Below are 24071 nucleotides of genomic sequence, written 5' to 3' on the forward strand. Positions count from 1 at the left end.
ACGTACTGTTTATTCCCATTTGCAGATAAGGAAATTGAGGCTTAGCGGTTAAGGCATTTGCCCAGAAGTCGTCTGACTAGAGAGTGATACAGCCAAGATTTCAGCCCGGGTCTGTCTGACTCTTGTCCCAAAGCTATTGATGGGAGGAGTAATGAGGAGGCAGAAACAAGATTTTGTGGCCTGCCCAGTGGGGAAAGAAGGGAGTTATGGTTGGGGAGCCAAGGGTGAGGTGTCTAGCCTAGGTGGCTGGTGTTGGCTTGTGATGTTTTCGGTCAGGATATAAGAGCACACATAAGCTAGGTTTAAGGCGGGGGTTGACGAGCTCAATTTGGACATGTAGAATTTATGGTACCTTTGCATCCTCCTGGTGGAGCTGTGGCTGTAAGTGTCTAGAAGCATGGGTGTAGAGCTTCTAGAGCTCAGGAATGGAGACAGACAGCACATGGTGCTAATTGGAGCCCTGGGAGGGGAGGAGGTGACCCCCAGGGAGGGAAGAGAAGGAAGGGCGAGTTCCAAAGTCTTAGGAAATATCCACAGTTAAGGAGAAGGGTGAAGGGCCCTCAGGGTTAGACTCAGGGCCTGTGGGCTCAGCACTGCTGGCAAATATGCCTCAGGCTTCACTGTCCTCAGGGCCTCAGCTGCCAAGCTCCCCTGGAAGGGAGTGGGCCACTGTGGCCTGGAGATGGAGAGGGTGTGGACAGCCATGGTATGTGTCTGAATCACCCCCTTCTCTCCCTTGGCCTGTGGCCAGCCTTCCCCCCAGACCAGTGTGATTTCAGACCTGGGATGACCTGAAGGTGTGGGGTTACCTGGTACAGTTCCCTCTGGGATGAAGTCCCAAGGGGAACCAGCCTGGCCTTGGTCCAGAAGCTTGGGTGCTGCACACACAGGGGTGAGTTGAGGTTGACTGGGCTTGGTGGGGCTGGCATGTGTAGGCAAGATAATCCTCTGGTTGGGAGAGGAGCCATAAGCCCCCCTCCTGCTCCTCCCCAATATGTTGTTTTCCCTCCAGGGCCTGGAGAAGAGGGAGGGCAGAGATACGAGAGAGCTGGCCTGGCATATGTTCCTGAGAATACGGTAGATTGTTTTGGAAAAATCTCCTTGGCCTGAAATTACATGTCACGTCTGCTCCTCAGTGTGGATTTGTAACTTGACTGATGCTGTTGGAGAGCCTGGGGGAGGGGGGTGGACGGCAGAGGCAGGCTGGTTCCTGGGCCACTACCGGCTCCCTTTAGAGATAAGGGGGCAAGTTGTAGACCAGAGGGTGTACATGTGGGGTGGATTCCCCAAATCCTAGAGGCAGTTTGGATCTTGTGGGTATCTTGTAATAGGATGGCTTTCGGAGGCAGGGGCCTTGTGGAGGGAGGAGGTAGGGAGAAAGCAGGATGGGGGAATGGTTTAGATCAGACTCTTTATCCAACCAGGAGAAGAAGGGATCTGTGGGCCTGGCATTTTCAGTCTCTCTTTCTCCACAGCCTCCCGAGTGTTCCTGCAGCTGCTCCCAAAACCAGTTTCTGCCATAGCTGCAGTAAGATGCAGAGGAGCTTCAGCCTAGAATAAACACCCTGCCTGGCAGGGTCACCCCTATGCCAATGCGCTTCAGCTGGAGAAGGAGCTTTTGAAGAGAGTGAGCCTTATGGGAACTCACTTAGTGCCCACCCGGGGTCTCCTTCCTCAGTCTTGAGGTGGAGTGTGTGTGGCGGGGGAGGGGAGTGGGGAGTAGAGGTGTCTCAGCATTTCCCTCCTCCTCTGCCGCAAACCCCCAAGGTGTGAGGGTGCCCTGAGCTCATCCCTAAATACCTGGTACTGAGGAGTCAGTGGATGCTTCAGATGCCATTGGAATGAGAGGGTGTGCGTGTGGCACCTTGGGGCCTCTGCCGTGGGACTTCCTCCACTAGCAATGTCCTCATCCTGGCACTGGGTGACAGCCCTGCGTGGACACGTGTTGGAGCAGCTCCTGCGGGAGGGAGTGTGGGTACTCGCACTCTTCTGAGCCCAGAGAGGTCAGCCACAGTGCTCTGCCCGGGCCGAGCAGTCTTGGGGGCGGGGCGGGTGGAGGTGCAGGCAGGGAGAAGTCCAGGCTGGTGAGAAGAGGCGTGGGCTGCGGAGGGCTGAGGTCTCCCTCCCAGCGCAGATGCGGGGGGCGTGGCTTCCACTGCGGAGAGGAGTGGGCTGGGCAGGTTCCCCGGGACTGAGGGGAGTGCGGAATGGCAGCGCACCAGGGAGCCTGGCAGGTGGGCGCATGCTTGGAGCCCCGTGGAAGCTGGGCTGGTGGAAGGAGAGGGGTCTAGAGGGAGGGGTCTCAGGTCGAGTTAGGATGGGGGCTTCTCTTCTGTGAGCTTCTTGGACGGACCCCCCCCCTTGTCATGGAGTATGGGGGCCCTTGAGTCCCCAGGACCTGATAGGTGGCTGTGGATCTCTGGGGTCCTGGAGGCGGCCAGGGGCCGAGGGGAGCTGTGGCTCCGTGGTCAGTGAAGGTGCAGTCCCGCACCTGGCTCTCTGGGGGGCAGCCTGCGCTGCGGAGAGGCGGCTCCTTGGAATGGAGCCTGTGCACGGGATTGGGGGAGGGGCAGCCGCAGGCCCAGTGGGAGAGACCGCTACCACCAGGCTCTGCTCCCTCGCTCTGGCTGCAGGTGGCAGATATGGGGCTGTGGGGTGCGTGCGGGCCCGAGGACTGGGCCTTCCCTTGGCTGAGGTGCTTTAGCGGCCCCTGCCCTCCTTCTTGAGGATGCTCGAGGCCCGGCCCCTCAGGACGCAGGGCAGTGACGCTGCCGGTGCGCTGGAGGGGCGGGAACTGCGGGAGGGCTCTGCTCCCCTCCCGGGCCCTAAAGCCCGGAGTTTGGGTTCCAAGGGTGAGAGATTTGCATATCTGCGCCTAACTGGGGCCAAGGAGGGACAGCAGGTAATCGGGGAAACCTGGGGGATAGCCAGGTAGCCGGGCCCTAGACCGCATCGTCTGCTGGTGAGCTGAGGGGAGCCTTTCAGGAGTGAGGGGTATCAGTGATCCTGGCCCCAGGACAGATCCTCGGGGCTGGGATGCTGGGTAAAGAAGGGTGATGTGTTTGTGTGTGGGGTGGGGCGGGGCGAGTCAGTGGTGGTGAATTCCTATTACTGACATCTGCTTCCTATTGCTGACATCTGCTTCAGTATCTCTGAGTCCTTGGGACTCAATTAAGCTGCCCTTTGGGCTTGCTTCATCGCTGCAGGGGAGCCCCGAAAGCACTGCCAGGATGTGGGTTTAGTCCTTTATGGACACTGAGTCCCTGTGCCCTGGACATTCCCTCTTACTGGCTTTATGAATCTGCGTATTAAGCCAAATGTCCCTGTTTGCTTTGGAAAACATGATCATGGTATTTATGGGTCGGCTTCCCTTCCCCTTGGAGATCAAGCACTTTCTCTCTTGACCAGTAGAGGGCAGTCACTGACAGGACGAAGCGGGGTGGGGGTGGCGGTGCAGAAAGGTGGCTGTTTTCCGGGGCTGGGAGAAGAGGTCCAGGAGCTGGCCTGACCTCTGACCCCTGACCATGTTTTGCTTTTCTCCACAGCCTCCCACAGCTGGATTGCTGAGCAAGCTACTGAGGCTTGTTCTTACCTGATGTGCAAGGGAACAGGCAGGCATGGGGTTCTGGTGGATTTGGGGCACATCTTTCAGGGGTGGCTATAATTTTCAGTCTGGCCATTCCAATCCAGCAGTCACCCAACTTGCGGTAGAGGGAATAATCCTGTTTAAATTGTCCCTTGAAGTCAGGTCCCTGGATCTCCTTCAGAATGGTGCTTTGTGGGAAATAAGCAATAGGCTTCTCTGTGCTGTGGGCATTGTGAGCCAGCGTTTGCGGGAAGGTCAGCTCCAGTGTGACCTTGACCCGACCTCATGTTGTCCATTAGCTCTGATTCCATTCTCAGACTGGTGATTCACTGGCACCGAAGGGAGGCTGCACCTGGCTGGCCTCACAAGCTTTGGGTGGTGGTGGATGACATGACAGGGGGATGGGAAAGAGGACTGATTGCTGGGGGTTTCCCATTTCCCCCCTCCCTGAGTCAGATCTGGAAACGGCTGTCCTTGCAGGCACCTCCCCACCAGGGAGGTCAAGCACTGAGAGAGAGGCCCTGGAAAGAGCCTGGGATGCTGACTCCCCAAAACTCAACCCCAGCTGCCTACTCCACCAGCCAGCTGGGACTCCCAGAGCTGGTGGCCAGCTGGATAGGGACAAGAGAGCAGTGTGCAAGAAACAGGGGCTCCCTGGGCATGGCTGGGAGGGGGGTGCTGAGGGAGCCTGAGAGGACTTCCTGCAGCTGTCAGGTGTGTCTGGGGGCTGTAGCGAGGGGGGGTGTAAGAGCAGCTGGCGCCCTTGAGGAGGGCCAGAGGGATCACTTGTCAGCTCTAGGAATGTGTAGGTTCCACGGGGGCTTCATGGGGTGACTGCAGTTCCCTCTAGCTGGGGCTGTTGTCTGTGTGTGTAGGTGCTATTCAGTAGACATCCTATAGCCCGGAATCCTCTAGCTTTGGCTGGGGGCATCGCAGGGTTTAGGAGCATATTTGTGTGTTTTGAGGGGGCTTTGGATCTTGGCCAGCTGGACTGGGAGATTCTTCCCCCCACCCTGGCTCTTGGCTGGACTGCCCCGCTCTGGCAGGCTGCCGGACTCCTATTTCCGTCGGGCACCAGGGTAACAGGGCCACATTAGGGCCTGAGCCAGGAGACGCCCAGCCAAGGCTGGGACTGGGAGATGGGGGAGGGTCTCCCAAGGGTCTGCCTGCAAGGTCCAGGAACGACTCTCTGGTGTTCAGACCCCCAACTCAGGCTGTGCACTAAGCCCTCACAGCCCCAGACAAGCGCTACGGGGGCCTCTTTGTATATTGCTGCCTGATTGACCTAGCCCCCACCCTAAAATCCCAGGGGTTGTCTTCAGCTCTGGGGGCTGGGGTGGAAGCCAGAGACAGGGGCCTTGTGTGCGGGGAGGAGGTGGGGGCAGCGCGGGTGGCTGGGAGGAAGAGTCCCCCCATTCCCGCCACCCTCTTGGCAGTGATTCAGAAAGGTCCTTTTTCAGCCAGTGTCAGAGCTGCTCAGCTGCGGAGGGAGGGGGGAGGGAGGCGGGCTGGCGGGGGAGCCAGGGAGTAGGGCTGGAGCCGTGACCACTGCGCTGGAGAGAAGACAGAGAAACAGGACCGAGGACCCAGGCTGCAGTCAGCTGAGAGAAGAACTAACTCCTGCCAGGGTAGCCAGCTGTGGAAACAGCTGTAGAGCAAAGAAAAGGGGACCACCCTATTCTCCATTTCCCACCCCTGGTGTGGGATTTGGGGGGCCTCTGGGGCAGACCTCTGGCCAACTTCCCTTCTGGGCAGAACCTGAAATTCAGGAGCTGAGACCACTGCCCACCCCACCTCCCTCAGGCCAGAGCCCCGGTGACCTGGTCAGGGGGTCCAGCTCCGTGGAGATGCCAGCAGCTCGTCGGTTCCCTGGCCTAGAGCTCTCCTTCCCTCTTCTGGCCAGACTCCGGCGGAGACTCTACACAGTGAGTGGGGGGTTGTGGGTCGGAGCTGGACAGACTGAGAGGCAGCCCTGCGCTGAGGGCCAGAGAGCAGGACCGGGCTGCTTGACAGGGGTTCAGGGCCTCCCTGCTCCAGCGGCTGCATTCTTGGTGGCGAGTGTGTCAGGAGAGCGTGTGTGGGAAGTGTGCGTGCCGGCCATGAGAGCCACACGTGTCAGACACAGGTGTGTGGACGGGGCTGTGCTGGGGGCAGCCGCAGCAGTGCTCTGTGCTTCACCAACAGAGACACGGGCTAGAGAGGGAGGGAGGGGAGGGAGGGGACATGTCCAGGGTCACCGTGGGCGGGGTGGCGGAGACCGGACAAGGACCCTGGCTGCTTTCTTCTCGCCCAGATCCCAGTGTTCTCTCTAGTCTTCCGCCCCACACACACAGCCCTCCGCCCCACGCAGAGCAGCCCTGTTCCTGGGGTTGGGGAGCAGGGAGAGGAGGACCCAGCCGAGCAGGGAGATTTGTTAGCTGGTGTTTCAGGGGTAAAGGAACAGGGCAGACTGTGCTTTCTAAGCAGCTTCTTCAGGGGAGGGGCCTCTGGGTCTCTCCCAGCCCGGACCACACAGGGCAGGGCTTGGAGCTGTTCTCAGGAGTGGCTGCCTCCTACCCCCAGGAGGGTAGGAATGAGTGGCCTGGAGCCCTGGGATTCCAGGACTGGGGAGGAAGCAGTGGGGATCTTCAGACCACTTGCCCTGGTGGCCAGCCTCTTCTTGGGCTGAGCCGTGTAGGGGGTGGGATCATTTTGCTCCAGGGATGGAATAGTGATGGCGGAAGTGCTGGCTGGCCTCTCCTGGTCACGCCACAGAGAGACGCTGCCTAGGTTGGTGATTTTCACAGGGCACCTTTGGGGCTTTCTTCTGGAAAGCAGTGGTGCCCTGCCCTCTTAAGTCCACACCCCCTTGTTTGTAACAGATGGCTTTGCTGTGGATAAGTGAGTTAATACAGCTAAGTGCTCAGAACTGTGCCCGGCATGTAGTTAACTGTAGTTGAAGTGTTAGAATTTTTATTTTTCTTAACTAAAATTAAGAGAAATACAACCTGTTTACTCTGTGTGTGTGTGGTCAGTCAACTTAATGCCTCCTGTAATACAAAGGAGAACCAAAAGAAAATCGGTCGTAGCATTTCGTGTATTCTAATATGTCAGTACAATCTGACATTACCAAGCAGTCAGATGCTAAGACCTCAGCTAGAACCAGTGCGGCAGCATCTACACAAGTGCTGACTGAGAGGAGAGTTTTGAAATAGTAGCGTGGGCTGCCTTCAGTGATATTTTTCTGAATGGTGGACAACTTCTGCTAAGTTCCAAACAAAGCAAAAGGCCAGTTTTCCCTCAGTTTACACAGTAGCTCCATTCCAGGAAAATTCAGTCTGTATTAACACTGTAAAAATACTTTCTTGTTCATATGTAAAATGGGATTTGATTTATAATCAGATGATTATAAACAAATTTCTCGCCTGCATGAATTAAGTTGTATGGGATTTGGGACAGTGTGTGAGTCCCCCGGCCACCCACTCAGTGCCACTAATGGTCCCCCAACACTGTGACAGCCAAAAATGCCCCCTAGGGGGCTGTATGGCCCTCATGAGAACCATCTGAGTGAAGGGTTAGGGCTTAAAGTTTGGAAACCCCCTTCTGGCCCAGCCACTTTGGTAGAGGAGCCAGGGTTTGAACTGAGGGCTTCTCTTTCCCAGTGGTGGCTCTTTGTACTGCCCTAAGCTGCCTGGGAGAGTCTGAGCTCCTGGCACTGGGTTGGCAGCACCGCTGGGAACTGTGAGAGCAGGAGGCTCACGCTGGTCCCAGGCTGTGATCACCTGCTCTCTTAGTGCGACCTGTGATGAGCACTGGAGGACAAGGCCACCTCCAAGTCGGGAGGAGGGGGTCTTGGGGCAGCTGGCCTTTTCCCTCATCCCTGTCTTCTCCAGTGGGGATTGAACACGGGTCAGGGGCTGGCCAAGCCCTCAGCTCTGATGGGTCTTACTCGGACAAGGATGGGTTTAGTGTCGGGCTGCCTAGTTTTGAGGGTGCCACTGGCTTCTTTCTCTGGGCCCCAGAGGGTGTAACAGGGCTGGTGGCCCCTTGGCTGATTGAGGCCTGCATGTAGTTTTGTTTGACCAGCACAGCATACACATGTGCTTGCGTGTGTGTATTTCAAACTTGAATTAGTTGACATAGTTCAAAAGTCAGGAGAAATATCTAATGTCAAGTGTAAACAAGGAACAGAATGGTGTGGGTAATGGGTGAGTATTTGTGTGGGGAAAAAACAAGTCTGGAAGAACGCGTAAAAGTCATGAATGGCAGCCGACTTTGGGGATGGGGCTGAGGTGGCTGTGCGGCAAGAGAGGGATGAGACTTTACGGCTCTCATGTGCCTTTTGAATATCTTACATGTGCGTATAGTACCTTTTCAAAAAAAATTTTACTAGCGAGATTTTACACGTCGATTCAGATTTCTGGTATTTCTTGAAAAAGTTGAAAGCTTTGACCACACTGGGCCAGAGTCTGTTGTGACAGCCGTTGACAGCAGTTTGAAAGCCCTCCCCAGCCTCTGCCCCTGCTTCCCTCTGACCCTCCTGTGGTCCTGGAGGTGTTTGTGTGGTGGCCTGTGGAGGGGTCTTTGGACCTGGGGGGAGGCTCATGCGATGTCAGGCATTGAGAGGAAAGTAGCTAGAGCTCATCTAGTCCCTGTGGGGTCCATCAGGTCTGGGGAGCTCATGGATGGGTCTCAAGGGACACTGCACCCTGAAAAGTTTTGTAATTAAAACATTATGAATAAGGATGCATATATTTTTCTGGAGACACACTCGATAGTTTTCATCACATTCTCAAAGGCCTTGTGACAACAGGAGCCTTTAAGAGCCAGTGGGGAACCAGAGAACAGAGTTTGATCTCAGGTCACTCGGCCATGGATGGCAGATTTGGGGAGTAAGACCCTAACTCCAGGGCCTGGGCTGTGTCCCAACTGCCCTGATTCCACCCTTGTTGCCATAGGAGGAGGACAGGTGGCTACAGGCTCTTCTGTACAGCTGTTTTGGGGAGCAAGAAGGTGGTGTGAGTCCTTCCCCACAGCACATAGTAGGATGTGGGTGAGCCCAAGGCAGAGGCAGGGTCGCCTGTTACCCCCCTGCATCCTGTGGTCCCTGAGCCATTCTTCTCTCCCCGCAGAGGCTGGGGAGCAGCAGCATGCAGCCGGAGGAGGGCACAGGCTGGCTGCTGGAGCTGCTGTCCGAGGTGCAGCTGCAGCAATATTTCCTGCGGCTCCGCGACGACCTCAACGTTACCCGCCTGTCCCACTTTGAGTATGTCAAGAATGAGGACCTGGAGAAGATTGGCATGGGCCGGCCTGGTAGGTGGGGGCATTGGCCTTGCCTGTCGTCGCCCCACTGACCATTTACCTCCTCTGTTCTCAGGATCAGCAACCGCATGGAAGAGCCCTCCCCCCCTTTATTCCGTGGGGTGGCAGAGCTGAGAACTCTCACTGCCTGTCCAAGAGCCCCCGCGGTGGGGCAGAGGGGCATCAGTAGATGCTGCACACAGTGCGTGCATGAGAACAGTTTGCAGTTGTGAAGGTGAATTGGAGTTTGAGGAATCTTACTTAAATTTCTGGCTACTCAGGATTAACTACACACTCTGTTTTGTTTGTGCAGACGTTTCTAGGGTGTATTTCTTCCATCTTCTCCTCTTTTATAAATGTAGGATTGAGTCTGTTCTGAACACCAGGGGGGTTAGTGTCCAGAGGTCTGTGGAGAAGGGAAGATGAAATCCTTCAGATGATGGTTTGCTGCTTTTCTCCCCATCTCTCCCTTCCTCTGTCTCTCCTACAAAGATCTGTTCTATAAGTTGAATTCTTTTTTTTTTTTTTTCTTTGTGTTTATCCTGAAAGTCGTGGGGTGGCAGAGCTGAGAACTCTCACTGCCTGTCCAAGAGCCCCCGCGGTGGGGCAGAGGGGCATCAGTAGATGCTGCACACAGTGCGTGCATGAGAACAGTTTGCAGTTGTGAAGGTGAATTGGAGTTTGAGGAATCTTACTTAAATTTCTGGCTACTCAGGATTAACTACACACTCTGTTTTGTTTGTGCAGACGTTTCTAGGGTGTATTTCTTCCATCTTCTCCTCTTTTATAAATGTAGGATTGAGTCTGTTCTGAACACCAGGGGGGTTAGTGTCCAGAGGTCTGTGGAGAAGGGAAGATGAAATCCTTCAGATGATGGTTTGCTGCTTTTCTCCCCATCTCTCCCTTCCTCTGTCTCTCCTACAAAGATCTGTTCTATAAGTTGAATTCTTTTTTTTTTTTTTCTATGTGTTTATCCTGAAAGTAGTGACTATAGCTTCTAGAAGTCACGGTGTTTCCTTGTGGAACATTAGAAACTTTCGAGTGCATTCAGCCTGAAATAGCTAAATAAGTAATGATGTGCTAATTTAGACACTGACGTACACTGCTTTTAGCCTAGAGAGTTGATATCTGATGCCAGTAACATAATAAAATTTTATGGGAGAAAAACTCAAAATTGGGGAAATTCTGTCCATTACCTTGATTGATTTATTTTTTCTTGAGAGTTGGCATAAGAGCACTACTGTTCAGTTTTGGTGGTTAAATACCTCAATCCGGTTCGAGAAGAATTGCCTAGAAGTGGAATGCAGTGATCATCTGGTTAATGGCAGCCCCTGGTTGGTGGGGATGGCTTGTTTCCTTGGTGTCATCATGCTGGGCAGTGCCTAGTAGTGGACTCCCCCCAGGGTGACCGAGGAAGCCTGCGATGGGCAGCAGCCTCTTAGGGGTGTGAGCGCCTTAACAGCACGGGTTCCCCTTCCTCCCCGCAGGCCAGCGGCGGCTGTGGGAGGCTGTGAAGAGGAGGAAGGCCGTGTGCAAACGCAAGTCCTGGATGAGCAAGGTGGGTGAACAGGGAGGGACGTGGGAGGGGTAGCTCACTGGGGCCTCCTCTGGTGTCATCCCGAGTGCCTTCCCCCACTCCCCGCAGTATAATCTCGCACTTTGTACAGACCTCCCACCTCCGGGGTCTTATCGAGCAGGGTGCTCGTAGAGCTGCCTGGCTAAGCGTCTGTCTCCGCTGGAGACGGCACTGAGTGGCCTGTGTGCAGCCTTGGCTTCACGTCCCCTCCCGCCAGGCAGTGGTGCCCAGCATGGAACAGGCGCTTGTTGACAAGTGCGCTGTAACTTGAGCCCTCGCTTTGCCTAAGTGTTGGGGCCAGTGTCCAGTGTGGGGCGGTGGGACCGTCTGGACCCAGGACGTCTTTGCTTCCCTCCTTCCGCACCTCCCTAGTCTGTGGAGGGTTTCTCTGGTCACCGGGCCCCACTGACAGCTTCCTTCCCCAGGGCCCGCCCCCACCCCCCCGTTGCCCTAATTTGGGTCTCTGGAGTGGTGAGTCCCAGGTCTGACTCAGGGGAACTTTGCCCATTGTCTGGAAGACAATGTGAGAGGAAGTGAACCAGCCGGGGCCTTCCCCCCACTTCTGGCCTCAGGGCTGGGGAGAGGGGCGGGCAGTGCAGAACAGCTGGATCTGGGATTGGGCCACAGAGATTTCCTGGCTATGATCTGGCAAGGGGCTGTCTCTTGGGATCCTGTGGCCTTTTCTGGGGACACTGTCCTGGTCCCTTGCCCAGGTTTTAGGGGAGGATGGGTGTGTTGGGGCGGGCGAAGGCAGGAGGGAAGAGCCACGCGGTGTGCAGGATTCAGGGGGTCTTGGATCTACCACCGACTCACAGGAGGTCCCCGGGCCAGTCGGTTGACCGCTCCAGACTTGAGGCATGTGGCCAGTAAGACAGTGCCAGCCACACTTGCCCAGCTCACCTCACGGGGCCTTGGGGAGGGTCCCTTGAGAAAAAGGCTGTGAAGGACCTTGTCAGCTGAACACTGCTTGCAAATGGAAGGGATGCCAGTTGCTGGGAGGAAGGACAGAGTAGCAGCCAGAAGAGGCCCTCAGACTGGAGACCCCCTTCACCCCATACAGACAAGGCTTTGTCGACCTTGGGGGCAGGGACCAACTGGGCAGAGGGTGCCGCCTGAAGCCGAGGCTTTGCATGCCCTGGTAGGGTGGCCAAGTCAAACTGACAGGGCCGCTCTGACCCTCAGGGCTTCCCTCCTGTCCCCTGACCTTTGGCCCCTTCCCTCTCCAGCCCAGGCTGCAGAGTCCTCTCCAACCTTCCTTCTTTCTGAGCCCTCAGCTCTAGGCCTCCCTCCAGAAGCCCAGCTGTCTTCCCAGGCCCTTCCCCAGCAAGGCCTTGCTTCATCTGCACCCCCATACACACGGTCCAACCTCAGGCTCAAATTATCCTCTCCCTGGGCAGGATGAAGAGCAGCCGACTCCCTGGGGAGGGTGGAGACAGACAGCGCCAAATGGGCAACCCAGAGACAGGGCCAGGGCTAAAAATGGACAGGAGGTGTTTGTGAGGGCCCCTAGGGCTCCTGCCCATCTGCTCGGGTGAGGGGCTGGAGTCTGTGCTGGGTAGGGGTACAGAGCAGGAAGGGGGGCAGAGGTGGTGCCGGGCTTTGGGCTATCCCTGACCCCACAGCTGGGTGTGGGACTGCAGCCGCCACAGGCTACATGCCTGGCAGCCCGTTTCTGGCACGTAGCCCGAGGCCACACCGAGGCTGTGGGTTCCCGTTTGGAGGTGTGGTCAGGAGGGGGCGTGGGCCTCCAGCCAGGCCGCCCCCCAGAAGTTTGGCAAAACCACAACTTGTCTGGCAGCCTCGCCAAGGACCCAGTGGGGCAGGACTGAATGACTGGCTCTGGGGCCTCAGGGTTCCATCTGGCCCCTGGCTGCCTTCAAACAGGTGTTCAGTGGAAAGCGGCTGGAGGCTGAGTTCCCCCCTCATCACTCTCAGAGCACCTTCCGGAAGACCTCACCCACCCCCGGAGGCCCAGCAGCAGAGGGGTCCCTGCAGAGCCTCACCTGCCTCATTGGGGAGAAGGACCTGCATCTCTTTGAGAAGCTGGGAGATGGCTCCTTTGGCGTGGTGCGCAGGGGCGAGTGGGACGCCCCCTCGGGGAAGACGGTGAGCTCTCTGGGTCCTGTGGGGCGTGGCAGGCCCTGCTCTGCCCTCTAAGGCGGATCTGTCCCCTCTGCTGGGATGTGAAGGGGGCTGGGGACAGGTCCAAAGTGGCTCACCCTGGAGTCCGTGCTCAGGGTTAACTTAGACACATGTTCCTTTTTTCAGTTATAAAACTAATTATCGTAAAAGTTTGGAGACTTAAAAATAAGAAAAAAAAAAAAAAAGCCTGTAATCCCACCACTCAGAGGAAGCAGAGTTAGCATTTACACCTTTTTTCCCCTTCAGATATTTTGTTGAATTTCTTTAAGATACAAATTTTAGATACAACTTTTTAACGCCCTTTCATCTTAGTGTTGTATTTAAAAAATTTTCCCCGGAAGGAAAGATAGCATGTGTGCAGTAAAGCATACAGTTCTTGAGTGTACGGCTCAGTGACTTTTCACATATGCATGGGCCCGTATGACCACTGCCCAGATTGTGATGTACAACAGGGGTCCCCAACCCCCGGGCTGTGGACCGGGACCGGTCCGCGGCCTGTTAGGAACCGGGCCGCACAGCAGGAGGTGAGTGGCAGGCAAGTGAGCAAGCTTCATCTGCCATTCCCCATCGCTTGCATTAGCGCCTGAACCCTCATATCCAGCACCCCCCCCATCCCAGTCTGTGGAAAAACCGTCTTCCATGAACCCGTCCCTGGGGCCAAAAAGGTTGGGGACCACTGGTGTAGAACACCTCTGTCACCCGAGAAGGCTCCCTCGTGCCTCTTCCACTGAGTATCACCTCCCTTCAAGGGAAGCCACTCTTCTGATTTCTGTCACCACAGTTTAGTTTTATGGCATTATATTTAAAGCATTTTCCTTCTACACCAAAAACATTTTTTATCATAACATTTTAATATTCCGTCATTGTACCGGTCATCTCTTACCTTACGGTTGACACTTAACCTGGGCACTGCCGCAGGAAGGGGAGGCCCGGCTCATGGCTGTTGGGGTCAGCTGCCCTCCCCCTGCCAGGCCACAGGCACCTGGGGCACGCTCACCCACCCAATGAGCAGGTCTGAGGCTGGAGCGGGGAGCAGGCTGGCCCGGAGTGTGGAGGCTGGGGCCTGTCCTGACTCTCTGCAGTCTCCACTCTGGCCAGGTGAGTGTGGCTGTGAAGTGCCTGAAGCCTGATGTGCTGAGCCAACCAGAGGCCATGGATGACTTCATCCGGGAGGTCAATGCCATGCACTCGCTTGACCACCGAAACCTCATTCGCCTCTACGGTGTGGTGCTCACGCCGCCCATGAAGATGGTGAGTACTGTGGGCAGAAGGGGGATGGCGGCAGGGAGGGTCCTGTGCCCCTCACCTCCTGCCTGTGCTGTGGTTACTCCCTTCATCCTGACGAAGGTCAGAGGTCCTCCAGATCCTGCTTTGGTCCCCCACCTGATGTGGCAAGGGGGCTCACAGGCCTACCCCGGTACTGACCGACACCGGTGTCCACTGGAGCTCACTTCCGTCTCTCTGGCTTTGGCTCGTGTTCACCGGCAGAGGGTTGCACCCACAGGAGGGGCCGGTCCCAGAGTTTAGTTTTTGGCATTTTGCTAACCTGAGCCTCTTTGGGTTGCTCTTCTGGGCCTCGGTTTCCCGTGTTCCCTAGAGGGGAGAGGCGTGGGAAGCTGTAGGATTCCTAGAGGTCCCTGGAGGACAGGCCAGGGAGGAGCATGGAGCACGGCTCTGGCAGGCCTTGAGGGGAGGAGCTGAGGGAGGGGCAGGGTTCAGCCATGCTTATTCCTCCTTCCTCCTCCGTGGCCTCAGGTGACAGAGCTGGCACCTCTGGGATCGTTGTTGGACCGGCTGCGCAAGCACCAGGGCCACTTCCTCCTGGGTACCCTGAGCCGCTACGCTGTGCAGGTGGCTGAGGGCATGGGCTACCTGGAGTCCAAGCGCTTTATTCACCGTGACCTGGCCGCCCGCAATCTGCTGTTGGCCACCCGTGACCTGGTCAAGATCGGGGACTTCGGGCTGATGCGAGCACTACCCCAGAATGACGACCACTACGTCATGCAGGAGCACCGCAAGGTGCCCTTTGCCTGGTGAGGGGCAGGCGCTGCCGGCTCGCGGGGCCTGGACCCCCCTCCCACACACACCTGGTCCCTACACACCCAGGCCTCAGAGCTTCCAGGGCCTTCCATACACCCACCAGCCCTTGTCTCTTCTGGGCCCGGGGTGCCCTTGTTGTGTGCCCATCCATTCACTTATCCATCCAGGAATTCTCAGGGGCCCACGTGCCAGGTGCTAGGGTGCACAGGGATAAGTGCTGTGGGACACATTAAGGCTTCCTGGAAGACCCAGTTTTAAGCTCCTGAAATACCAGGAGAAGTTAGCCAGGCAGAGACTGGCTGGTAAGCGTGTCCCAGGTAGAGCTGGGGGCAGGCAGGGCCTTGTAGACTGATAAGGGATGTTCACCTGCACACTGGGGTGGTACCTGGCCCTGCCCTGGCCCCTGTGTGAGCTTATCATGTGCTGAGACCATCATGATCCTCTGCTGTCAGAGGCTCCTGGAGGAGTGTCGTCTCCTTGCTTTGGGGCGGGAGGAGTCGGTCCAGTTCTGGTTGCCAGAAAACCCTTCTAATCCAGGATGTACAGTCACCCCTAATTAATTACTGACTTTATATCTAGGATGATCACACATCATCCTGGATTATGCCTGATGTCCTGGAGTAATTAATTAATAGCACCTCCTTTCATACTCAAGCGTCCTGGTTTGAATGGTAAATTATAAGGTCACCTTTTTTTATGCAGCCCTTTTAAAACAGTCCTGTGAAGTGAGCAGATTATTGTTATTCCCGTTTCACAGATGAGGAACGTGGGGCTTAGAGCTCTTGGGTGACTTTCCCTGCGCCCCACCCCCTTTGAGTGGCAGGGCCAGCTCTCCAGTCCCATGAGATATCTCTGATTCTCCATCGAGGGCGGCTTCTTCCCCACTCCCTGTGCCTCAGTCCACCGTGGAATGAATACCCTTTGTTAGCTTCCCTGCAGTGCCATTTTTCTTCCTTACCCAAGAGGGAGCTCCAGAGAGTGTGTGGGTTGAGGAAAGCCACTGTGACTGTTCCCACCCATTTTGGTTCTTCCCCAGGCCCTATCCAGATTTCCCACCCACACCTTCCTGCCGAAATGACCTAAATCCTAGGATCCTGCCCCAAATCTGGAAATTGTCATCCTCCCACCACAATTAGAAAACAGCCTGAGATCTTATCCCACCCCACGTTTTGCCCCTTCTGGAGCTGCTGACCTTCCTTTCCCTGACATGGGAGCATCCTCCTCTCCCCACCCCAGGCCGCGTGTGGAAAAAAGACCTGAGCAGAGACAAGTTTGTCCAAGTCTGTGCACCCCGTAGTTAAGAAGTCCTTAGCTTCACGCTGCACCCCCAGTACCTACAGTGAACCTGGGAACGCGGGGCAACGGCACACTTGTGCATGAGCATTTGGGGTCCACTGGCGCTGATGCAGGGGGTGGGGGTGCTCTGAGAGGCCTTCTGCTTGACCCCTGCCTCTGCCAGGTGTGCCCCTGAGAGCCTGAAGACTCGCACCTTCTCCCATGCCAGCGACACCTGGATGTTTGGGGTCACGCTGTGGGAGATGTTCACCTATGGCCAGGAGCCCTGGATTGGCCTCAATGGCAGTCAGGTGAGGGGGCTGGGGCTATGCTCCCCACAGCGTGGCTGGGGGTTGATTTGATCCTTGTCTCCCAACCTGGCCCTGTTGGAACTTGCTCCTACCTGTTGGAATCCCTGTCTCCCTTGCCCTGTGTCTGCCTGACCCCCTCAGGTAAGCTGAGCAAAGAGCACGGCCCCCAGTGGTCAGGAACAGGCCGGCCTGGGCTTTTTCTCAGTCCTCCTTTGCCACGGCCCCCTGTTCGGAGGCCCCAGACCTAGGGCTAAGGGTCAGAGGCCCAGGGTGCAGGCAGAGCTCTTCTTTGGGGTACAGGCACGGCGGCCAGCAGTTCCAGCTGTTCCGTGGACTGGGGGGAAGATGAGCGGTGAAGAGCCGGGTGCTCTGCTTGTCCTCAAACTGCACCTCCCCACCACCAGATCCTGCATAAGATTGACAAGGAGGGGGAGCGTCTGCCCCGGCCCGAGGACTGCCCCCAGGACATCTACAATGTCATGGTTCAGTGCTGGGCTCACAAGCCAGAGGACAGACCCACCTTTGTGGCCCTGAGGGACTTCCTGCTGGAGGTGAGGGCAGATCTGCCCCCGGGGGCAGGGGTATCGACCAGGTGTCAGCCTGAGGTGGTCAGTGACCTGTCTCTGCCCCCAGGCCCAGCCCACTGACATGCGGGCCCTTCAGGACTTTGAGGAACCAGACAAGCTGGACATCCAGATGAACGATGTCATCACCGTCATTGAGGGGAGGTAGGGAGCGCAGGGGCTGTGCCTGCACCTCCATGAAGGGCGCAGACTGGTTGGGCCTGGGGCCCAGAGCCGTTCTGCCTCTCAGGTCCCCAGGGCAACAGCCCCTCTCAGGGCTCCTGCAGCAAGAGGGGAGGGCAGGCCTGGGTCCTCCTGAGTGCTTGGGGTTAAGTATGCAGGTGCGGTGGCTCGCAGGGGGGTTTCCCTGCCTAGCGTCTCCTCTGTCACCCTTTTCCCACCAGGCCCCAGTGCTGGCTCTGTGGGTTTGGGGCCTCACTACCGTTATGGTGGGGTGTAGGAAGTGGAGCAGCCTGGCCTCGGGGCCCAGCTGGGACTCCTGGACATCCCTCCTCTTCCCTCTCCTCCCAGGATAAGGACTCTGGACCCCCACCTGGGTGCCCTTCAGTAGCCCCAGGCAGCCCTGCCTCTTCCTGGCAGCTTCTGCCCTCCCAGGGCTCTCTTCCATCCTCTGCTGGGCCTCCCACCTGGCCATTTTGTCCCCAGGCTGCCCTCACAGGGTCTCTATTCCCGCCCCCTCAATCCCCCTCACACCTGGCAACAAGTGTCTGCCTGCAGGCAGCCTCTCCTGAGTCAGGTCTCCCGCCTGGAGCCCCCAAAGTTCAAGCCTGCCTGCTGTGGAGGCCCCGCTACCGCTCAGGCCACCCTCTGTTATCTCATCCCCAGGATGTCTGAGGAGCTGGTTGCGGTGGGGCGGGCTAGAGGTGCCTTTGGGGTAGGGGGTGGGCACGGAGGACCCGGAAGAGGAGCGAGGTAGAGGAAATCCCCCGCGCTGCCAGCCCCTCTGACTCAGAGCCAGGCAGGAGCTTCCCACGGAGCCCTTCCTACCTGGACTTCAGGTTTGGGGGTCTGGGACCTTTGGATAAACCTTGTGCCTCATGGGGGGTTGTTGAGAGGGAGTGTTTCTGGGTCTGAGTCAGACTGACAGAATAGGCCCTGGAGCCCGGGCTGGCTGTGGAGGAGCATGGCCTGCACGCGCTGTGGCCCCAGCATGTCCTCCTCAGGCCGGGGCTCCCCTCACGTTCGGGCCCAGTATCTGTGAATTAAGAATGACATCCTAGCAAGTTGGGCGTGGGGAGGTATGGTTGGGGAGTTAGTGGTGGTGGACAGAAAGCTAGAAAGCTGCTAGGAGAGAAGCCTGGAGGACAGGAAGGAATACGTAGTCTGTGGTTTGGAGCTGAGGGGCCAGGGAAGGGAATGCAGGCGTGGCAGTCTGGGGAGCATTCTGGAAATAGGAAGATTAGGGTGGGGGCCCTTCTGGAGGTGCATGGCAGGACCTTCAGCTAGAATCTGAGCCTACAGCCATTCCCACCTCCAGGAGCCAGAGGGCCCTGGACCTGAGCCCTCTTGTGCCCTGTAGTCCCCAGGTCTTTACTTCCCTCATCCCTTGCTCTCAGTAGGGGTGACTCAGGGGCTTTGTGTGTTTCTGGGGCGTTTGTCTCTGGAGCTGGCAACCTGGGTCACCACTGGAGTGAGGCGGGGAACAGGAGGGGAGAGGGGAGCCGCTCCTCCTGGGAGGCCACCGTGGGCGGGCCCTGCCCCGCCCTTTCGTCACAGGCTTGGGTTGGCCCAGCTGCTGGCTCCACCGCCACTGCCTGCCAGTGTGGGCTTGCTGGGTTCTTCCTCCAGGGCCACCGGCCGACTTGGACCACAGTGCCTGCCGCAGGTCCCTGGAGCTACTCAGGAGGTGGGAGGTGAGGGGCAGGAGGCATGACAGCCGGTGAGGCTTTGGGAGTGGGCCTGTGTGTCGGTGGTACCAGGGCTTTAAATGCCCCCTTGTTTCCTTGGTGCCCCAAGTGTGTGTGTTTGTCTGGCTGTGTCTCCGGGTGGGTGGGCTCTGTTCGTGGGTGTCCCTTGGGTCTGGGTTTGTACGTGTGGGTCTGGGTCTGTTTCTCCATCTTCCTTTAGCAGCCTGGCTCTCAGCTGTCTTGTATCTGTGCTCTTCTGTTAGACTGGGATTTCTTCTTGCAGAAGCTGTCTCCTAGCCAGAGTCTGGAGCACCCTTGCCCCTGGCTCTGACAGATTCTTTAGACTCAGGGCTTCTCGGGGCACCAGGCGGCGGGCAGAGAGAGGACACCAGATGTCCTGTGAGCCAAGCTTGCGAGGCTCTGTCTAGACTGTGAGGGACAGATGATGACCACTCTTTTCCAGGGGGTCTTCTTTGGAGGCTGGGATGGCTGACAGAACTTTGATGTTCTGTTTTCACAAACCGGAGAAGGGGGACAGAGATTTTGAAATCCATGTGTAGGTTCTTGGCCTGGCCTGGTCCCTGGAGCCTTTGCTTCCTGTGGTGGGTGGGAGAGGGGGAAGCAAAGGGGGTGTGTTGTCCCTTAAGGCCAGGGGCTGCCGGGGACACCTGGAGAGAAGTGTGTGGGGTGGTGTTTTGAGCAGAATGTTTAAGCCACATTTGTCAGCCATTTCTGGGCTACCTAAGCCAGAACTGGGATAATGGGCTGAGGTTTCCAGAGGCTGGTCCCCAAGAGAGCTGGGGCAGCCTTCGGTGGTTCTTAACCCAGGCCCTGGTGTTTCCCAGGTGCTGCTTCACATCTTGCCTGTCAGGCAGCCTGCTGGAGGTGCCTGTCTTTGCTGCGGGGACTGTGCCCTCCAGTTGCCATGGAGACTCTGGGCTGTTCTTAGAAGGGGAAGGGAGGTGTGGCCAGAGCAGGCTGGGTGGGAAGGGCTGGTCTGGTCCTCTCTGGGCTGCTGGTATCTCCACCCCACTGAGCCTTGGAGGGGGACCAGTGGGCAGCGTGACGTAACGTTGGCCATCTCGGGAGTTATAATTGACCCTCGTTGGGAGGAAGCTGCTTGGGAAGCTGCTTGGGATGTCATTCCCGAGGGGGTCTTTCTTATACACACTCTGCACTCCCCACTCCCCTCCCCCAGTAGCAAGGGCTGTCGTGCCTCCTGCCCCTCACCTCTCACCTCCTTTTTTGAGACTTGATGTGAGGACTCCCAGCAGTGATAAAGGGAGCCCTTCCTTCTAGGCCTGGCTCTAGCCTTGGCCATACCTGTAACAGAGGGGTAGGCTTGGCTCTGCTCTTGCTCTCAGAAGTGGGTCCAGAGGAGGCTTCCGAGTGAGGGTCTGGTAGTAAAAGGAAGGGAGCAGAGGGAGTGACCTCCTGCCCATCTGGTCTTGCTCAGGACCCACTGGGAGGGCGTGGTCACGGCTAAACCTGGCCTTGGACGCGAGTCTGTTCCGCTCTGCATTGCTTCTCCGCCTCAGTTAACGAGCATCTCTGAAGAGGTGTGGAGAGCAGAGTCCAGCGTCCAGCCATGGGCTTGGTGTCTGAGCCTGTTCCGTGGAGGGGCACGTGGGACCCAGGGGGCCCATGGGTGTTGGGTGAGAGCAGCATCGGGGTCTGGGGGCCAGGGGCTCCCCACCCTGCCTCAGCGGCCTGGGGGTGGGGTGGGGGGAGGGAAGGCGTTGCTCTCTTTGGAATGGCCCTGCTATTTTGGGATGGGCTTTGTCCCTTCCGGGTGTTGTCCTCTCTTCTTCCTTCCTTTCCTGCCCTTCCCACCCAGGGGGGCTGGGTGGTAATCACAGGGTTGCTGTGTCTGGTGGCTGGTCAGCAGCCTTGCTGACAAGGAGGCTGGGCTCTCGTCCCTCCCCCTCCACGCCTCTTGGCTCCCCAAAGATTGCTGTGTTTGTGGGGTTTGACATTAGGTCTCTGGGAAAGGCTCTTTGGGGGCCACACTGGCCCAGTGGCCACATCACCTCGCGGAGGGGGGTCCAGGTGTTCGGGCCTCACTGCCTCCTTCCAGCCTCCACCTCCCCCAACCCCTCTGGTCTGGCTGCAGCTTGGAGGAAACCTTTCTTTATGCTCCTGCTGTGGACAGGTCATGTACAGGTGGGGGCTGACAGTGAGCGGATGCAGCTTGGTGCCACACACGTCCGCTGCAGCAGCAGCATGAGGCTGTCACCACCTCTGCCTTAGCCCAGATTCTGTGCCTGTCCTCAGGTGTGCGTGATCCCAGCAGATGCAGGAGCCTCGTGGCCTGTTGGATTTGGGGCATTGGAAGCGTCCAGGAGGGCGCTCTGTTCTTTCTTGCCCACCTGGCCCGGCTCCCACCCCCACCCCAGGCCTGGACTTAGGCTGTGCCAACAGATTCTGTGTCTGAGGTCAGAGCGAGGGGCTGGTGGTCCCGTAGTCCAGCCACGCTGGGAGGCTGGGTTCCCTTCTGGACTCCTTGTTGAAGACAAGAGTGGAGCCCTCCTCCCAAGGAGGTGGATGGGGGCCAGAGTGGGGGTCCCACGGTCCTGGCAGGAGGTGGTGGAAGGCACTGGAGAAGTGTAAGCTGGTGATGTGATAGCATGGGTTGCCCCAGGTGCTTCCAAAACTTGGAGGGCTGACTGCCAGGAGATGGGATTGTGGTAGGAGGGCTTGGCCCCAAGCCCAGTCCTAAGGCCGTGGTTCTCCCTTGGGCCATTGTAGCTCAGAACTCCTGGAACTGGGTTGAAGAGTGAGATCGGGTGGCTAGGAGAGGACTAGGGCTTAGGCCTTGCAAGGGGAGGAGGGAGGCGAGGTGGTATTGTGAGAAGGGCGCTGGCTTCACGGATTAACAACTGGGTTTGAATCCTGGATCTGCTGTACTCTTTCTGGTAACTGTAGGCAAGTCATGTCACTTGTTTGAACCTGTTTCCGTATTTGTAAACTGTAGGAAAAGCTGTCTGACCCACCTAGGGCACTTAGGGTAAGGCTGCGTGCAAATACCAGGCCCTGTACTGGGTGAGTGGCAGGTCCTGGGGGGCTGCTGGGAGGAGGTGGGCTGGTGGCAGGCTACTCTGATCCTGGGCCCTTAGCCCTTGTGCTCCCTTCTGCCAAGGTGGTCAGATACCATGGCTAAAGAGAGCTTGGTGTGAAAAGGGTCCCGGTCCTTGGGACTGTCCCACCACGCCCTGGTGTTCACCACGTCACCTCTGTTGCGCAGGGCTGAGAATTACTGGTGGCGCGGGCAGAACACACGGACGCTGTGCGTGGGGCCCTTCCCTCGCAATGTGGTGACCTCTGTGGCTGGCCTGTCGGCCCAGGACATCAGCCAGCCCCTGCAGAACAGCTTCATCCACACAGGGCATGGTGACAGCGACCCCCGGCACTGCTGGGGCTTCCCTGACAGGATCGATGAGTGAGTACTGGCAGGCTCCCGCCTCTCTGGGCATGCACGCTCTCCAGGCCTCCAAGGTTCCAGTTACAGCCGTGGGCCAAGGGTCTCTTGTTCAGCAGCTTTTCCTTGTCGGCAGAACTGGGGTTGGAGCTTCAAAGGATAAAAGGCCTCCAGGGTCCACACCTTAAGCCCCCCTGGCAAACTGGCTTTAGGAGAATGGACTTGGGAACAGCCTTTGGAAGCAGTTCAGTAGGAAAGCTTCTCATGATCCCCAGCACTTGGGTGGCAGTTTCCCTTCTCCTGCTGGTAGTACCTGAGTCCTGGAGATGGGAGCTGCTGGCTCAGGCCCAGGGGCGCAAGGTGCAGAAAAAGCTCCCTATGGGGAAACTTCAGAGTGCCCACCTGCCTGCTCACTCTGTACCTGGGAGGGAGGTTCAGCCTCCTTTAAGTGAGAAGACGAGGTCATGGTGGTGGGGGGGGGGGCATCTGGGGAGGATACACAGGAGAATTAGTCACTTCCTGGGGGCCCCGCCCGAGGGTGCCGCTTGGAGCTCCTCCTGCTGGGCCTCCGAGCCTCTGTGCTGGCAGCATGGGGCTTCCGGGCAGCGCTCTCTCCTCTGACTTCTGACAGGCTTCTGCCCCGGGGGGCGTGGCGCAGCAGGCCCTTCACCCCCTGCCCCGCACACCAGAACGCTGAGCCCTGGGAGGGTGCCCGTCTCTTGCCGCACAGGAGCCAGGCGAGGGCCTGAGAGAGCTGGGGCCGGAGAAGGCAGACACCTTCCAGAAGGCAGCCCGGCACCCTTTGCCCTGTTCCTGGCGTGCCATGGCCAGCCCAGCCCCATTCCTCTGGGCTTTAATCAGCCCCAGTGACTACGTCCCAGATGCTGAGAGTTGGCACAGGGGTTGCAGGTGAATTGGGAGCGTGGCGGTAGCCCAGCCCATACCCTCCCTCCTGGCAGTGGGGCAGAAGGATGCCTCATGTCCACCCTGGCTGGGGCAGTGTGGCCCAGATGCCTCAGGGCCTGGCAGGAGAGAAGAGAGTGTGCCAGCAGGTGGCTGCCGGGCATGGGTTGGGGTACCTTGGGGTTACAGAGGGCCAGCTCTGCCCTTTTGGGGTGTCCTTGGAGCTCCTACAGTCCTAGGTTTTTCAGCCTATGGTCAGGAGTTCTTTCTCTGCCCCCTCTCCACGGTACCCTCCCCTGGTTCCTGCTAGATCTACAGAAGGGAGCTACCGGGGTCAGAAGTCCTGGGCTCCAGGCCTGCGTCTGCAAGGGGCTTGGATGACGTGGTTCTGTCCTCTGCCTGACCCCAGGGGACAGGCCGAGCACCTCCTCCAGGGTGCCCTCACTGCCGCCGCCCCACACCCTCACCCATCTCTGACCTGCGTCTCTCCCCACAGACTGTATCTGGGAAACCCCATGGACCCTCCTGACCTGCTGAGCGTGGAACTGAGCACCTCCAGACCCACCCAGCATCTGGGCAGGGTGAAAAGTAAGGGCCCCCAAGCCCTGGTCCCCTAGTTCATCAGCTGCCCAGGAAGGGATGCTGTCTCCTCAGGCCACCCCGAGCTGGCTGTTCCTGCTCTGGGACGGTTGGGTCAGGGCAGCGTGGGGACAGCTGTGTCCCTGGCTCCGGCTGGGCGTGGGGTGGACGGCAAGAGGCAGCTGTATCCGCCGAGGTGGGCATCCTCAGTCTGGCCCGCACTGGCTTGCCCGCTCAGCTTCCCTCCTCCCTCCTTCCCGCCGTGCTCAGGTCCTGGCGCTCCTCACTCCCCCTAATCCTGCTCTCCTCTCCTGCCAAAACCACCCCACGGGCTCCATCTTGGCCAGGAGCCTCATCCATCTCCCGGATCCAGGGCCTGTCGCTCCGGAACATAGTTTTCCCATCCTGCCGCCCCATTGCTTCCCATTGCTGCTGGGTTTGTACATTCATTTGCCCCTTTTCACATCTCTCTCTCTCTCTCTCTCTCTCTCTCTCTCCTCTCTCTCTCTCTCCCCCCCCCCCCCCCCCCC

General features: G+C 57.9%; 1 protein-coding gene across 5 annotated transcripts in view; it reads left to right on the forward strand.

Moving 5' to 3' along the window:
• Window positions 1-2688: 2688 nt before the first annotated feature.
• Window positions 2689-24071, forward strand: part of TNK2 (tyrosine kinase non receptor 2) — a 26185-nt gene continuing 4802 nt past the window's right edge. For 2 of the 5 annotated variants that reach the window (XM_007465881.1, XM_007465882.1), the window contains exons 1-10: window positions 8704-8878; window positions 10354-10424; window positions 12327-12548; window positions 13683-13835; window positions 14340-14617; window positions 16084-16210; window positions 16615-16761; window positions 16844-16938; window positions 21886-22080; window positions 23459-23550. In XM_007465881.1, the coding sequence (XP_007465943.1) occupies window positions 8716-8878; window positions 10354-10424; window positions 12327-12548; window positions 13683-13835; window positions 14340-14617; window positions 16084-16210; window positions 16615-16761; window positions 16844-16938; window positions 21886-22080; window positions 23459-23550 (1543 nt within the window). In that variant the 5' untranslated portion in view covers window positions 8704-8715. Of the gene's footprint in view, window positions 2903-8697; window positions 8879-10353; window positions 10425-12326; window positions 12549-13682; window positions 13836-14339; window positions 14618-16083; window positions 16211-16614; window positions 16762-16843; window positions 16939-21885; window positions 22081-23458; window positions 23551-24071 lie in introns of those variants that run through there. The other 3 variants (XM_007465879.1, XM_007465880.1, XM_007465878.1) reach the window with 2 other exon arrangements.

This window comes from Lipotes vexillifer, unplaced genomic scaffold, assembly GCF_000442215.2.
Source record: "Lipotes vexillifer unplaced genomic scaffold, Lipotes_vexillifer_v1.1 scaffold853, whole genome shotgun sequence".
Taxonomy (NCBI): Eukaryota; Metazoa; Chordata; class Mammalia; order Artiodactyla; family Lipotidae; genus Lipotes; species Lipotes vexillifer.